The sequence below is a fragment of the Asparagus officinalis genome, chromosome 3, assembly GCF_001876935.1.
Source record: "Asparagus officinalis chromosome 3, Aspof.V1, whole genome shotgun sequence".
NCBI classification, from domain to species: Eukaryota; Viridiplantae; Streptophyta; class Magnoliopsida; order Asparagales; family Asparagaceae; genus Asparagus; species Asparagus officinalis.
This window is the reverse complement of record NC_033796.1, coordinates 63,820,817-63,838,545: the sequence shown is the minus strand read 5'-3', so window position 1 is coordinate 63,838,545 and position 17,729 is coordinate 63,820,817. Positions and strand designations below refer to the sequence as shown.

The 17,729-nt window shown below is 38.3% G+C and overlaps 1 protein-coding gene across 1 annotated transcript; it reads right to left on the bottom strand.

Moving 5' to 3' along the window:
• Positions 8,645–13,006, bottom strand: LOC109834267. The gene is made up of 2 exons (XM_020402246.1): positions 12,615–13,006; positions 8,645–9,149 (listed from the first exon to the last, which is right to left on the bottom strand). Exons 1-2 carry the CDS (start codon positions 12,943–12,945, stop codon positions 8,815–8,817), a joined length of 666 nt encoding a protein of 221 aa, XP_020257835.1. The 5' UTR covers positions 12,946–13,006; the 3' UTR covers positions 8,645–8,814.

Sequence of the window (17,729 nt, the reverse complement as noted above, 5' to 3'; positions counted from 1 at the left end):
TTTCATACTCATAATCTAGAGAGGGTATTTTCTTTCACCACATACTGAATTATTCTTGTGTTTCTGTCATCCTCTTCTCAACCCACCTTTGATAATTCCACGATCAAAGGTACTCGCACGGCGACTCGTATCAAGTTGGTATCAGAGCGATCAGATCCTATAAAGGGGGCATCCTGTGTATGGTCCTGACTCGATCACAATACAAGAAGCTAGGCGAGATCCTTATTTTATTGGAATGAGTCCAGAAATTAAGGAAGAAAAAGATGACGAAAGGAGATAGTTCAGCAAGGCTAGATGCATTGGAGAAACAAATGGAGACAATGAGTTCGACTCTCACACAGCTCGTCAATATCTTCCAAGAAAAGGACAAAAAGGATGAATCTTCTTCGAAAGGAAAGAAGAAACTTATGGAGTCCGATAGAAAAGGTGAGGAATCTGATTCTGATAGGAAGGCCGAGATTGTCAAAACTATTCCGTATCAAGGGGGTAAGGGTTCTTACCAGAATCTGAAGATCGATTTTATAGTGGAGATTCCTGTCTATGATGGGAGTGTTGACGTCGAGAGGCTTGATGACTGGATCGAGCGGATGGAGACGTATTTTACTCTTTACGGCTATTCGTCAAAAGAGAAGATCGTGTTCGCTATTTTAAAGCTTTCAGGGCACACGTTGATGTGGTGGAAATGCTACTGCAAACAGGAGAAGAAGGCGGTATCGTGGAACAAGTCCAAGGAACTACTAAGGAAGCAGTTTTACCTGGTGAGATTTCTTAAGGAGCGTTGGTACAAGTAGTTTGGCTTGTACTAAAGAGTCAATCAAACCGTTCAAAAATACACTACAGAGTTTTAACAACAGGTGATGGTCCTCAACATTACGACAAAGGAGTACTCTGTTTTTATGAAGTACATGGCGGGTTTGAGCGATTATATCCGGAAGGAGATGAAGCTGTTCACGGTCGAGACGATTGCAGAGGCGAGCGTGATGGCTATTGCCATCGAGGGAAAACAGAAGAAGAGCAACGAGACGAAGGGAGATGCAAAACAAGCAGGAGGCTAATCTGGTGGTTCCAAACCTAAGGAGGAGAAGAAGGGTGATCCAGGAAAAGCAGAACTGGTTTGTAGTCACTACGAGAAGACATGACGTATCGTTGATCAATGTTGGGAGAAGTATCATCATCTCAAGCTAAGGGGGTTGAAGAAGAAAGAGAAGAAAAATGCATACATGATATCACAGGGTTAGAAGGAAGTTCCCGGGTGATAGAATCCAATAGCAGTCTCAATCTTATGACGGGGAAACATGTCATGAAAGAGGACGAAGACCCCCGAGAGCAACTCTTTGTGCTGAAGTTACAAGTAAAGTCCAGTTTGGTTGATGCCATTATTGATCCAGGCAGCAAAAAGAATTTAATATCGGAGGTCTTGGTTCAGAAGCTGGGTCTGAAGACAGTCAAGCATCCGAAACCCTATCCATTAGGGTGGATTCAGAAGAAGACTGGACTAAGTGTAGTTGATCAATGCACTGCCAGATTTTCGCTCCACGAGTCGTATATTGACAAGGTCACGTGTGACGTCATTCTATGGGATGTTTGTCAGGTTATACTAAGCAATCCATACTTGTGGGATAGATATGTGATCTACGAAAGGTGGGCTTAGAAGTACACATTCACCGAGGATGGTGAAAAGTTCATATTTCATTCGGCGTCTCTTCCGAGGGAGGCAAACTTGGCGACGGTGACGCGAGCGAAGAGGCTAGTAAATACAAGCAAGAAGTTCGTCTCGCTGTGCATTAGATTTCATGACGAGCCATCGAAAAGGAGTTGCATGTTGGAGCGAAAGACGACTACGATGAGGCGAGGAAAGAAGGAGTCATTTCCAGTTGTACGTCGATATCAGGTTCCTAGCAAAGTCAGGTGGTACAGAAAGGATGGAGGAGCTCGCGAGTTTCCTCAGCTGAATTTCTAACTTGAATGGGACTTCAAGTTCCTAAATGGAGGACCCATGATATGGGTGTATCTTCTCTTTGGAACTTAGCGATCCTCATGGAAGCTTAAGGATAGATGATTCTCATGGTAACTTGAGAATAGAGGTGTAAAACAACACAGTAGAATGCAGGTTGAAGCGTGAAACGAGACGGCGAATCGAAGAATCGAAGCATCCAGTTTTCAGCCCGTGAGTCGATTCATACATGTACATAAGTCGACTCATCAGGTTGAGTCGACTCATGCCTGTCATGAGTCGATTCACAAAACCCAGCCGTTTTGTCGAAAGTTTCTGACGAGTCGACTCACCTCATCATGAGTCGACTCACTTGGCTTGAGTCGACTCATGCATGTTTATGAGTTGACTCATCGACGGTTTCCTAGTTCGTTTGGGTTTCTGTTTGCACGAATTATTGTGGGGTTTGGGCTTGGTTATTTACCACTTTGTCATCCATGTTGTTACACTTATATAAGGGATTGTTTTAGGGTTTCTAATCAATCAGATGTAATCAAAGAGAGATTCTAATCAAGAGAGATAGGGTTTAGAGATTTACGACTTAGAAATCTCTAGATGCTGCCGAATAATCTTATCAAGCTCGCTCTTCTTGGCACTGACCACTCCCCCCCTCTTTTCCTCCCTTAAGCATTAGGTCAACATCACCTGCACAGTCCACTGCTGTGCTATTTCCTATTTATGTTTACCATTTTCAGTTAGTTTAATTAATCCACACAACAAAAAAGAAACCCATATGCATCAAATTCGAAATCACTAACAAATTAGAGAAAATAAATAAGATATTTTAAGATAATGGTCCCCTACTCGCATCTATTTAAGAAAGAAATCCAAAGTTCGGTATTATAAAATAAGCCCTTTTGAACCTATAAGGGCGCGTTTGGTTTCGATATTTTATCGGTGAAAGCCTGCCACATGGTCAAATCTGTGGCAAGCTTTCACCCACTTTCACCCTCAAAATACAAGAACCAAACGTGCCCTAAAAGTCTACCCCATGTATATGCTCTTCAGTGCAAATTTACCTTCCATGTGGAAAATTTAATATGTTTAGAAAGAGTCATCCCTTCGTGACTGTTAGAAGTAAGAGTTGAAGTAAGTAGTATAATGGAAAAACAGAAAACTAAGCATCACTATATATTATTTGAACCTAAACTAACATATTAAAGGTAGGGGACTAATTTAGAGTAGCAAATAAATTTTAGAAGACTTATATTTTTACGGGGTTAATTGCACACGAACCTCCTGTAATATCAAACTTTGAAATTTATCATCTCGATCCATAGTCTACTATAGCAAACTTATGACTGTCAACTCTACTAAAGACTTTGCTAGAATCATACATCACATCAGCCCATAATCTTACCCCTTGTTGCCCTTGCCCATGCTGAGTCGCTTGCCAACCCGCCTATTGTTTCCCAAATTGTACGCCCCCACTTGTATGCCCTTTTGTTGTATAAGCTTATACTGGGCTTGTTGCCCAAAAATGATCAATAAATTAGTTCTCTTCTCAATTTAACATGTCATCAAAGCTTTATTGATCCTAGAGAACAACCGACCTCATTATAGATGGTAAGGCTGCCGAGGGGATTTTATCTCAGGACTTTCCTCTCTTGCGGCTTCAACCCCACTCCAGATCAGTTATCAGTCGCTATTCTGCTCGTTTCATTGCTACTTGTTACTCCATCAAATAAATCCTAGCAAATTATGTTTATCCCCTCCACGTCGTGATATTCTGGCTTCATTAACTCCACCTCGCAGCTGGGGAATTTTAGTTCCCCCGCGTACTATGATCTCCGCAACTAGAAAACCAACCCACAATCAACAAGATAGAAAACGACTGCAATCAAGAAGTAGGAACATCAAGATTTACGTGGTTCGATCACAAACATCAACCTACTTCCATGAGGCAACAATACGAGAAATCCACTATGTATCAGAGAGAACTACAAGAGGAACCATTCAACTCTCGTCTCTCAATCTCTCAACCTCACATATATAGTCAACTCTCATATTCTCTCCAATACTCACTCCTTACCATCTTTTGAATGGACAAAGATTGCGAAACTCGCTCTCAATGTTGTAATCTTTTGTACGGACAAAGACTGTGAAACCCTCGCCTCTTGCGTAATATTCTTGAATCAGGCTACGCCCTCTGCTAACTCTATATTATAAGAATATTGACTATCTCTCATTTCCTTAGTTTTTCCTCTAATAATAGAAGAATATATATAAAAACCCAAAATTCTATCTCTAGCCTAACTTCCTAATTAAAATAGGATTCAAACTCCTAATCATGATGAGACTCAATCTCTTAAAAATGATAGATCTCTAACCTCATCTAATTCTCATGAAGTTATACAAAGAATCAAATATACAATCCCAACAATCTCCTCATTGGATTTGATACCTAAACTCCCTTGAATATATATCGATCATCACCGTCTTGAAACTTTGTCTCTCCCGCTAGCGTCTTCTATTCTTTTGCACTTCAAATCGAAGAAACCGCACTCCTAATCAGAACACCCGTACTCCAACCTGGAAGCCCCTATGACCATCAGTTTCATCTGCCTCGTCATGGTAACTTCACCTCTCTTGTGCGCACCAAGAGATCTTCGCCACCTCTAACATTATAAGCAAATCAACCATGCTTATCCTCCCAACTTGAGCCTGACAATAACCTCCCCTTGCTTGTTGTCCTTGTCTCCACATGCATCGCTCGTCTCGAACTATATCGGTGCATCTTTCCTACTCCACACTACGAGCCGGATGTCTGTATCTCCTCCATCACTTGGCTTGAACCAAATATGAGCGGTCATCGTCTTCAAATCCAATGCCACCATATCCATCTCCCTATGTGTCACTCAGTCGTGTCCACTTGCAATCTCTGTTGGCCTTCTTGTTTTGATGAAGATTTAACAAACAATTTACATCTAATATCGTTTGTCTAGTGTTTGTATTTTGTTATTTATTATAGACAAACAATATATTAGAGGATGGATGGATTGTACCATAACGATCATATCAAATGGAGGTTGGTGGAATAGTGGTTGAAGCTATACAAATTCAAGTTGAAGATCCAAGTTCAAGCTTCATCTGCAAGATTACCAAGAAGAGCTTATTGAAGATCTAGATCTAGCTTGGGTAACTTAGTTTAGGTTTTATATTATGTCTGTTAAGTACCTTAAGCTCAATATTATATACACACACGTATTTGGTTTCTATGTATATATATAGTTATATATATACATGCATAGTTTTTGAGTTTTCATAAATATGAAATCACATGTTTCATATTTATTATCGTGTTTAAGAATATATTGCATAGAATATGCATATTTGTGAAAATACTATATTCTTAGTTTTTGGACTTAAATATTGCATAGAATATGCATATTTGTGAAAATACTATATTCTTAGTTTTTGGACTTAACAATAATCATATACATATTTTATTAAGTCTATTTTGGACTTAACAATAATCATATACATATTTTATTAAGTCTACATAATCATTGTGTAAAGTTTTAAAATATGGTTTAGCCTAAATGTCAAAATTCATATGTTTACATTTTCATGTTTTGATCTATTTTGAAAAATGATGATATTTTTCATTTGGGAAGTCCTTTTTGGAAACCAGTTATTATAGCATGTTTATTATCATGTCTACAATCATTCTCCAAAGTTTTACATTTTTTGGAATTTGTTTGATATTTTTTAATAGTGTTTTAAAATCAGAAAAATAGTTTTCAGCACTTCTTTTTCATATATCAGTTCAAGGTCGACCGCCACGGTCGACCGCGCCTGAGATCTTTCGTCAGTGGGCAGCAGAGAGTTTCCCGGTCGACCGTCACGGTCGACCGTGGACCGCCGCGGTCGACTGCCAGCTTTCAAACCCTCTGTTCAGCCTTTTTTGTGCCTCGCGGTCGACCGCGAGAATTCCTCGGTCGACCGCCGATATGACCGTTGGACTCCAACGGCTATTTTCTGAGCTGTTTTCTGGGGGCTTTGTTATCATTTTAGTGGGGTTTTTGCTGAAGTTTTGAGTGGGTATAAATACCCCATTGCCTTCAGCTCTCCACCTAACCATGAGAGTATTTTAAACAAGTTTAAGAAAGTTTTTAACAAGGGTTTATGGTTGGTTTGAGTTTGGTTTAAAGTTGTTTTGCTTTTCACAAGTGGAGGAGATCATCTTCTTGTTTGGGCTTCAATCTCCATCTCTTCATCTTGTCATCATTGAGAAGTTTTCTAAACTCTACTCTAGCTTTTATTTATTAATTATTTGTTAATTATCATTTCTATTAAAGCTAGTCTTATATTGAGTTTAGATTTGATTTTACTCATTGTCACACACACCCACTTGAGCTTATTGTATTTTCATACATAGTATATTTGGGTTGGTTAGAGTTATAACATTGAGTGTGAGCTTTCATTGTGTTCTCATCCATAGTAAAGAACAAACATTTATTGAGCCTAATTGTGAGATTCACTTTGTAATACACTTGTACACCGAGTGAGGAGTGTGTAGTGAGAGTCGGGGATCGTCCCAAGAGGAGTGGCGTCGGTTGACGAGCCTAGGGAGAGGTTGTAACCGAGCACTTGAGGGAGACACGGCTAGGTCCAACACTTGTGAAGGTGTAGAGTGTGATTGCAAGAGTGTCGATTGTAAAGTTTTCGGTTAGCTAAAAAACCGACACTGTGAGGTGTAAACGTTATTCGGGTGAACGTAGAAAACCCGGTTGTGATAGTGGATTTCTCCCCGGGAGTGGGGAGCGGAGACGTAGGACGGAAGGTCCAAACTCCGTGATCATTTGATTGTGTTTGAGTGTGCTTTGGCGTTTATTTATATTTGTGCTCATTGCTCATATCGCCAATTGTGCATTGCTCATTTATTTCATCCACTATCTAGTTCATTTTGTTTACCCTTGTGTTAGTTTATATATCATTGCATATATATTTCATCATATAGGATATATCTCATTATTTACATTGATTATCCTAGCTCATATATCTTGTGGTATTTCATACTTGCTAGGATAACTTGTTAATTAATTCATATATCTTGTGGTATTTCATACTTGCTAGGATAACTTGTTAATTAATTTTAATTGGCATTTAATCAGATTAGATGATAACTTGTTAATTAATTTTAATTGGCATTTAATCAGATTAGATTAGCATAAGACCCTAATCACCCCCTATGGTCTAACAATCTCCACCTAATCTGACATTGTCCTCCTCGAGTTTACGTACTAACCAACTCCTGCTCCCACGATGACTATCAATAACTATATGCTGACAACTCTACTGCTAGAATCACATTTGATTCTCTACACCAGTCTCATTCGTCGCATACTCGTTTGCTCTATTTGCCATCAAATCTGTCTCGTTACCACTATCAAAACTTATCAGCATTTTCTGACCAATCTGAACAAAACCTAAAAATTGAATCCTCCTATCGCGATCAAAGCACTCCAAGACCTAGGAATCAACTCCTAGATCGTCAAATCCACCATCAAACCCTCGATTAGAAGACAAATTAATCTGCAACGTCGGATTTGATTTAATAATTTTTAACCAAACTCTCACCCATGTGAATAGCGTTCCCGCCACTACAGTGTTCCCGTCGTGACAGTACCTTCCTTTTTTTCTTTTTCTTTTTTTCATCTTGATTCTTGCAACGGCGCCAATCTTCACTTTTGTACAACGTCTAACTCACTCTCGAATCCATCACCATGGCATTGATACCACTAGTTGGGGTATTTGATTGCGATTGATCACTGATGAGATGAGATCACTGATGAGATGAAAGGCTTTTCACGGCTTTTACGGTTTATGGCTGTTAATGGTGGCTTGGAGCTGAGGGAATCCATGTGTAAACTTAATGCTGGCTCCTTCAGTGTTTTAGTTATAAAGTTATATTGAAATGTAAGTCCAATTATGCCTAGATTGGAAACTGTACTTGTGGAATTTCTTCTTTGCTAAAAAATTGTATTTCTAGTCTATTTACTTCCAGCTTATACGCGGATAATCAACAAATGTGTACATGTAGAAAAGTTCGTCCGCTATTGAATTTTCATTGAATGGCACAAAATTTAATTAAACTTGGCTTTTCCTTAATGCCAATTTGTCGGAATGTTGGTCATTTAAAAAAAACATGTATGTTACTGTTGATGGTCTATTTTCAGTCAACTATTATTTATGGTCTGTTTTCGGTCATTATTATTTGATATCAACAATAGACTGTAAATTTGTTAATTACATTACATTAGCATCGACTATAAGCTCCATCACAAATATATTTTTTTATAAGGGATCACAAATAGATTTTTTCTTATAGGCATGTATTCATTTTTTTTTAAAAGAGAAGGGGGTAACGAGCATAAGCTAACAGCTTGTTTAACAAAATGAACTGTCCACTCACAAGCACTAGAATCCACCACCCACTATGACATCTACATAGGCCTAAACACTATTAACATGAATGGGGAGCTCACTTGCAAAATGAACTATCAACTCATCTACAATGTTTTTTCCCCCAAAAAGAAAAGAAAGGAGGATGATATACTAACCAGTTGTTTTTAAGAGCAGAAGAGGGTAGAAGTTTTTTTTTTCTTAATACGGTAATGACCTTGCTTAAGCTTTTAGCCAGAAATATGTACTCCAAACGAAAGCCACACCTCTACGCCTGATCTCTTACCACACCAAACTAATTACAAATTATAGAGTTCCATATCAATTAAAGCAAGGTCATCTCCGCACCAAACTAATTACAAGTAAGAGTTCTGATATCAATTCAGGCAAGGCCATCATCACACACTAGACTGTCAGTGAACTTCCTTAGATGAAAGTATAGGACAAAGCAAGGCATCTCTCTTCCAGTTCTCATGTTGTAGCATCACCTGGCCATTGAGGAGATCGCCACCGGTGAACCCCTTCATCATGAAAATCCTAATCACATCCTCTGGCTTCTGATGCGGCCTAACAAAGTAACAATGAGGATGTGCCAGAGGCTGAGAATCCTTTGCTGACAAAATTGCCTCCAATCGTTCCATTCGGCTCTGTAACGCCTGCAACTCTTGCTCTGTATTAATTTTTTGGGTTGTTTTTGCATCCTTATTCCGCAGCCCATCCACTATGGTCCTGTAAACGGGCAATCCACCTGCACAACAAAACCAAATCGACATCCATACGTCTCCCAGAATAAGAATAAGTAAAATTCCTTTTGGACCCAAACTTCGGGACCCCTCATGGGACAGGTGAAGTGAAAATCAATTGTTGCATTTTTTTTTATATTCTTCGTATTACTGGTTGGAAAGGTGAGAGTCCGGGTTCTATCAGAACACCCTGCACCGTTCTGGGCGTTCACAATCATAGGATTGGGGAGGGGGTAGTGATGGTATTTCACTTACCCCCGACCTATCAGAACACCCCATGTGGGGTGTTCTGATAGGATTTGCAGCCGAAAGGTGAATAAACTACCTAAGGGGCACCTTCGGAACTTCAAAAAATTGAAGCCGTATTCTTCTTCCTTCCTCCCTGGTTAGTGTTTCTTCTGATGAAAGAACAAACCTCTTCATCTAGCATGGATTTTCGCCAATCAAGACCTGTACCCGAACCAACCTGGAACCATGCCCAGCTGAATTGATGTATTTTATTGGTCAGTAATAATTAGCCATCGGAATATCTCTACTAGCTATTACCTTTTTATACAAAATGGATGAAATGGCGAAGGAATTTCCGTCTAAGAGGAGACCCAGATTGTGAACAACAAGCATCTGTTAAACGTATAAAGTCAAGCATCATTCATATTTTGCGCTTTTGAGATAACCAGCCATATAGCACCTTTAACCTCCACAAAATAGTGGTGAGATTTTGGTTAGGTAAATGCTTATGATGGTGTAAGACTTGACATGTGCATGAGACTGTCTTGCGCACGTACTGCTGCTAGGAGTGTGCAAACGGTCGGTTCGGTCGGTTTTTGTTAAATTTTGAACAACCGAACCGAACCATCCATTATTCAAAACCGAAGCGAACCGTTACAAGTCGGTTCGGTGCGGTTCAGTTTGTTCGGTTCTAAAAGTCTGTATTATGCAGGGGAAATCAATTGTTCAATATTATGCATGAAGAAAAGAATGCTAGCCGTAGAGATTACCTTCGTTGATCTTTTGACAGTAGCAAGCCCCTAATATTAACAAATTTAAAAAAATAAATAAAAAGATTCACAGAAGAGAAGAACGCAAACCTTGCATCTTCTTAAAAAATTACAAACTTCAGTAAAACGACTCATCTTTATACAAAACCAGGAACATTGGATACCTCACTGACCAACAACAGAAAACTGTAGCGAAATCAATGACATCAGAACCCTCACCAAACAATCAACAAAGTCGAATTGAGCATCGAAAATCTCCCACAACAAAAAGCCCTAAAAACAAGGATCGTGTTCTCAAATTTATCGGGGTTATCTCAAAATCGATCAAACTTAAAGGGGGATTCTGTGCGATTTACCTTAACAAAAAGAATGTAAAGCTAAAAGAATTATCGGGAAAATGAATATTAATATGGTCTGAGTTCGAAGTCCAAGATCTTGTACACAATAGGCTTTAGTTGAGATTCGGTTAGAATATCTGACACCCCTTGATGATGAGACAACAAACAATTATGTCAAAAAGAAGATCCAATGTAGTTCAGCAATTCGCCCATGTCCACGGGTAGAAGGGAGCGGCAGTTTTTGAAGAATAATATTACAATGTTTCTTCTCTTGGAGATCTCTCACGAGAGTAATTTCTCGGTTGTAATTTTTTCCTCTTCTTGATGGTTTATAGCTTATAGTTGCATGACTATCGCAAGGTTCTAATTTGATGGATGTTGGTTCATAATGGCCAGAAATTTCATGTTATAACATGACAAGTGACATGTCAAGGGAACTGAATAGTGGGAGCTATAATGATAAATGATACATATCATTTATAATATTATTATAAAAAATTAACCATATAGTGTGCATGCGTATGTGTGCACTGTCAAACGACTCGGTCACCACACCAAAACTCTAAAGTTTTGGTGAGGATTAAGGGCTATAATTGTATACCCATACATGCCCCCAGAGCTTAAGCGCCCTAGTGGACATGTCAGGACTAGAATCCACCAGCTTTGGATGGAACAGAATGCTTTCACATGTCATGTTAGATTTTTTTAATTATTTAGCTATTTGGGTATTTAGGTACTTAGGTTGATATGTGTACAAGCTCATGTAACCCTCATAATCTTAATTTAAGAGAGGTTAAGGTTTGTGGGAAAATAATTGTTTGCTCTCTTTCACTCTAAATATTGTTATGAAAGTGATGTGGAAGGTATCATGCTAGAATGTAAAATTATAACCCTCAACCCTCGTAGCAACTGCGGAGTTTTAGTATAGTAGCCAGATTTTTTTTGACACGGCTACAGAGCGACCTAGGTCCAAATTCCACTAGCCACAAAATTAAAGTAGATTTTAAGAAAAAATTAATAAACCATAAGTCTAGGTTTTGGTCCATAAAATGGGCCTTTGAAGCTTTGGTGTAGTGGTATGGACCTTTGACAAGCCCAAACCTAGACTCGAGCGCTTTTTTCAATGTTTTTGAATTAGTTACTAGAAAGATTTGAACCCGGTTTGCTTGCTCTCATACTATGGCAATTTGATAATATGGAGGAAGAATTACAAAGGCATGTTATTTGGATGGAAGTGCAGCAACAATTGACCTAGAATCATGGCATTTCTTGATTCTCTCCAATCATTATTATTGTCTTTCATTATTCTCTTTAATCAGATATAAATAAAAATACTATGCAATCAAATATAGTATTCTACCATAATATTATGCTACCAAATTTATAATTTTCCATATAACGGTTTCTCTCTTGACACTCCCCACAAACCAATGATAGGTCATCATCAATCTGCTAGTGTGGTAATGTCTTGACGGACCAAAACTGAAGGATCTATGTCGCTACTGTAGGGTGGAGGACCTTCCAATGTATAGTGACATTGAGAAGAAGCTTGACGGAAGACAGGAAGGTAGAGCAGAATCTCGTCGCACCAGAGAGATTGACAGAAGATCGAAATGCGCGCGTGGAATCTAGTGACGAGAAAACGGACACGAAATAAAGCCAGGACGACCGGGTGGGACGAAAAGGGCTTCACCATAGAAAAAACTAATGTCGACAAGGAGCTCGGCAAAGCACCAAACAAAAGGCGAGAGAGAAATCTCGTCGTGAATGGTCAGGCACGAGAGGGAGCCAGAGCAGTCGAATAGTTCCCGGAACACCGACGTCAAGGAAGAACTCAAGAGAAAGCCGAAATGCAAGACAATACACGTGGGGATAGAAGAGGCATAGCCGTCGAGAGGCGGCCGCCAACAGGGAATTGCAAAATCCCCTCAGAGCTCGAGGTTGGAGAGACGAGAATCCCGTAGTTAGAGAACCTAACTGTGCCAAATGCACGAAGTTGTGATGAGGGTTTAGGGTTAATTTTATACTCCAACAGCACCAATCCAAACATGTTAGCGTGACAAGTTATGAAATCATCAGGGTTCACTACACATTAGTGATTAAATAGGTTTAAAAAAGTTATAAACGGATATACCAGTGATAGATCGAGTATATTTATCGAAAGCGAAGTCGGTGAGGTTCCACCCGATCCTAGCCAAAACCTCCTTATCGGGCATGGATTCTCTAACCCGCTGGAATCCCTTGACCCGAACCGCTCCGTCGACGGAGGAGAAGGCGGAGCAGCTGTGATTGTAAGAGCTCCGCAGAATCCCGACGACTGGGGTCCTGAGATCCGGTACCTCGCCGGTGAGCCTATTCGCCACCGCCGAGTAAGCGGATCGGCCGGCGTTCTTCACCGGTTCAGGATCCGGTAACCGATTTCTGAGTGAGTCCGCGGTGGAGGAGACCGCATCCCAAATTCCCATTACGGATTCTTCTCTCCTGAATTGCCCTCAACGCTTTGCTAGCATTTTTATTCCTTTAGTTAAAGTAAAGCTTTTCTTTTTCCTTTTTTCTTCTTTTTGTTTTTTATTTTTTTGGTTATTTGCATAACTACCCCTTGATATGAGTATTTGCAAACATACCCTCGTAATTTCCACATTGCAAATACAAATTAGCTATCAAAGTTGATTATTAATTGATTCGATGGTAATAAATACAATAAATGTATTTTTTACATAATTTTCTTCTTACGTCGTCTAAATTTAAAAGGACGCTTATTTGACTTCTATACCTACTATATTAAAATCTTAGTGGAGTTACCAGAAAAATTTACGACATCTACCATCATAGTAGAAGAGTAAGGGGTATATTGATAATTTTGCACATGAAAGATATTTTCCCTTTCTTTTGTTTCTTCCCTTATTTCTAGAAGATTCTAAATTATAAATGAGAATGGTATTTCACTCACAACAATTAATATTCGTAATTTTTTTATTTCTAAAATATTCTAAATCAAGAACGAAAATTAGGATTTCAACTAACAAAACTAAGTATTCATCACGTTATACGTTACAAGAGATTAAAATACAACATGTTAAGTTTCGTTTCCCAAATGATTATTGCATACACGTCAATACAAAAAATGACGATTAAAATATTGCCATGATCACTTTAAAGTATACTTTTAATTTTAAATTGCCGAAAGTTTTTTTAACAACTCCTTATAATATTTTATATTATTGGGATTAAAGTATTTTCTATAATGATTTCAGTTGACATTTAGTAAATGAAAAGCTACTCTCATGCTCGAATAATATTACAATATTACATAAAAATAGCACCAAAAAATATTTTTTAAAAAAGATAACCATGTTATTTTTATAAAATTATATCTTAAATTTTGGAGTATTATATAAAAGTTAAGAAATTGATGATACTTCAGAATATTAAAATATAATTCACTCTTTTTATATAAAAAATTTAGAACAAATAAGGTTAATATATACACATGCATTTGCAAATGCACGTGCAAATAATGTTGGTATGTTTTATGATATAATACTGTTACAGGTTGAACGAATGCTGGTGGTTGTATTAGTTCTTTTACTTTTTGCAATAATCTTCGTCTTTTCTACTATTAAGTCTGTTATAATAAACATTATTTTATAATGGGTTTATTTTCTTCCTCTACTTTTATTGCGTATTATAATTGTTAAAGAATAATTTGAGATATATTTAAACATAGAAGTGAAGTCCTATCGAAAACAAAAAAAATTATAAAACCAAAACAACTATGTAAAGAAAAAAAATTAATTAAACGACCCAAACCACGGATTATTCAATTAATAATGTTCACATTATGTCAGAATTAAAAAATATCAAGTTTTGATTAGAGAAAATTATTACGACAACAAACGTAGGAAAATGATTCAGCTGCCCAGATCTTCCTTCCTTTCTCACTACTAAAGCGGGAGTAAAGAGGATCCAAATCCTTTTACCCCCGTCCTTAGCAATCTAATTTCATGCCAAACAAACATCAGTCAGGAACTTTGCCCATTTTAACTTACACACAACATAATACAATTGCAAGAAAACATAGACGACCACTGCAATAATGTTTTTACTCCCCAGAAAACAAAACATATTCATGCCTGAGCTATACACCACTCTAGACTAATTACAAGTAGTTTTCCATATCACAACCTTGACCTAAGATGTGGCCCGTGAATGCGATGACGAGGACTGACAGAAGGTTGTGAACCTCGTGGCAACGACTCGGCCTCCAATCGTTTAATTCGGCCCCAGATCTCCTGTATCTCTTGCTCTGAGGAGATGTTCCGTGTTGTTTTTGCATCCTTCTTCATCAACGCATCCCTCATGGTGCTGTAAACAGGCAATCCACCTGCACAATAAAACCATCAGTTATCTGCATTCCTCCCAGAATAAGGGTAATGGAGTCATGGAACAAGAAAAAAACAAGTCTTGAACAAAATGAAACGCAAAGCCAGCGGAGTAACTAGCTATTGACTTGATAGTATGAGTGCAACCAAGACGTCCTAACATGCATTTGTGGTCATTAGTTGCATGACATAATTAATTCAAACATCTAGAAATATAAGAACAAAGTATAATGTCATAGATCCCAAGCAAGAGAAATATGCCATTACATAGATGGAAAATTGATTGAAATGTATCATCGAAATCATGTAACATATGGCACCATGTAGGCAAACCTCAAGCACTAGTTTGCCCTGAAATGATCTAAAACAAGGGTCTTTCTTAATGGATCAATGGTCATTCACTATATGGCCATCTGCTCAAAGATCATCCCACCTGAACAATTTGAACAATGTCGTACTTGACATCTATGTGATCCGTTCCTTATTGTCATTTGGTGGTGTTTTTTTTTGTAATCTATCACCGTCATGTTATTTTAATAAGTGTAATGGAGTCTGAAGCATGTGGCTCTATTTGGAAAATAAGGGAGACAATACAAGAATTCATGGTTTCTTGTTGCTCCAGGATATAACACCTCCAGGTAAGAAAACATGCAAATAAATTTTCGCTCATCATGGTTGTCGACCCTGTTCGCACCAGTACATTCACAAGCCCGCAATTCTCACTGTCAATATTATACGACATAATTTGTCATCAATCTTGACTACTGCATGACCCTCTTGAGTGCACTCCAATTTAGCGTATATGGAGTTAAAAGACTGGTACCGACCAGGCACCGCAGAGCAGATATTGAGACCAGTACACAATATTGCATAAATCAAATTTTCAACGGCGCTTCACTACTCCACATGTGTCAATTTTGTTTCCCCCTTATTAGTTTTAGACAACACTCAAAACTGATGTTATTTTCAATGATTCATGATTTATGTGTTTTAAAAACCTTTTAGAATTTTCCTTATGCACATCCATTGCGAGAGTCCAAGAATTTACCTATGCCAATACATGAGTGTTCTCACCCTAGAAAAAACAAAAGTTACCCCAGTTATCATGTCAAAGTTACCCCAGTTATCATGTCAAATTTTCAACGGCGCTTCACTACTCCACATGTGTCAATTTTGTTTCCCCCTTATTAGAGTTTTAGACAACACTCAAAACTAATGTTATTTTCAATGATTCATGATTTATGTGTTTTAAAAACCTTTTAGAATTTTCCTTATGCACATCCATTGCGAGAGTCCAAGAATTTACCTATGCCAATACATGAGTGTTCTCACCCTAGAAAAAACAAAAGTTGAAAATTGTCTCTCAATTTTCTCTCACTGAGTACTCTCTTTTAATTTTCTCTCGCTCTAATCTTTCTCAAGGAGTGCTCTCTCTCACTCTTTTCAAGAAGATTCAGAAACTGATTAAGGGATGATGGGTTAAGAGGAGAGCAGGGGGTTTATATAGCCTTGGCATTCCCTTTTTCTTCATGATGTTTCATTTTTCAACAAACACCAGCCACCCTTTATTTCTTTGTGTGTGTGCTTTCGTCAAAGAAAGCAGCCTGGCGCTTTCGGTGGCAGAAATTTTTGACCAACAATCTCTCACTTGAAGACTGATTTCAATATGTCTTCACGTCTCGATCTATGCAGCAGCTCTTCTCGGTCTTGATATTATTGCAGGCCAACTGAAGCTGAACACAGCTTCAGTTTATCAGTGGTCACCGTCTTTGTCAACATGTCTGTCAGATTTTGAGCTCCACTGATCTTTTCAAGGTTCAAAATTCCATCTTCCAGAAGTGATCGGATAAAATGATACCGCATCTGTATGTGCTTCGTTCTAGAATGAAAAGACGGATTATTAGCTAGATGCATAGCACTTTGACTGTCGCAATATAAGACATTGTCTTCTTGTTTCTTGCCTAACTCATCCAAGAAACTTTAAAGCCAAACCATTTCATTGCTGGCTTTTGTAACAGCGACATATTCTGCTTCAGTTATGGAGAGAGCAACTATCTTCTGCAGTTGAGAAACTCAACTCACTGCAGTACCTACTAGAGTATAGACATACCCTGTAGTGCTCTTTCTGTTATCAATATTTCCTGCTAAATCAGTATTCACATAACCTGTTAGTGTTGTATTTCCACATTTGAAACAAAGTGCTTTACCTATGGTGCCCCGTAGATATCTGAGGATCCATTTGACTGCTTTCCAGTGTATCTTGCCTGGATCATTCATGTACCTGCTAATAGCTCATACTGTTTGAGCAATATCTGATCTTGTACAAACCATGACATACATCAGACTTCCAATTGCTGAGACGTACGGGGCCTTCGTCATTTCCTCTGTCTTCGGTGACTGCTCTTTGGAAAGTCTGAAATGAGCACCTAAAGGTATACTTACTGGTTTAGCATCTTGCATATTGAACCTGGAGAGTACTTCGTTAATGTACTCAGCCTATGATAACATCAAAGTCCCAGACTTCGTGTCTCTCTTGATCCTTATTCTAAGAATCTGTTTTGCAGCTCCAAGATCTTTTATTGTGAACTGCTTTGACAATTTCTGCTTTAAATTTACAATCTCTTACAGATCTGATCTTGCAACGAGCATGTCATCAACGTATAATAATAAAATAATGAAGCTATTGTCAAACATCTTGAGATAGCAACAATGATCTGCTTAGCATCTAGTGAAACCGTTACTGTCCATAAAACTGTCAAACTTCTTGTACCACTGTCTGGGAGCTTGTTTTAATCCATACAAGCTCTTCTTCAAACGACATACTAGATTTTCCTTGTCTGCCTTTGTGAAGCCTTCCGGTTGCTTCA

Coding starts and splice junctions, on each gene's coding strand:
- LOC109834267 (XM_020402246.1), bottom strand. CDS start 12,945: ATGGGAATTTGGGATGCGGTCTCCTCCACCGCGGACTCACTCAGAAAT. Junction 9,150..12,614: donor ATATACTCGATCTATCACTG/GTATATCCGTTT, acceptor TTTGTTGTGCAG/GTGGATTGCCCGTTTACAGG.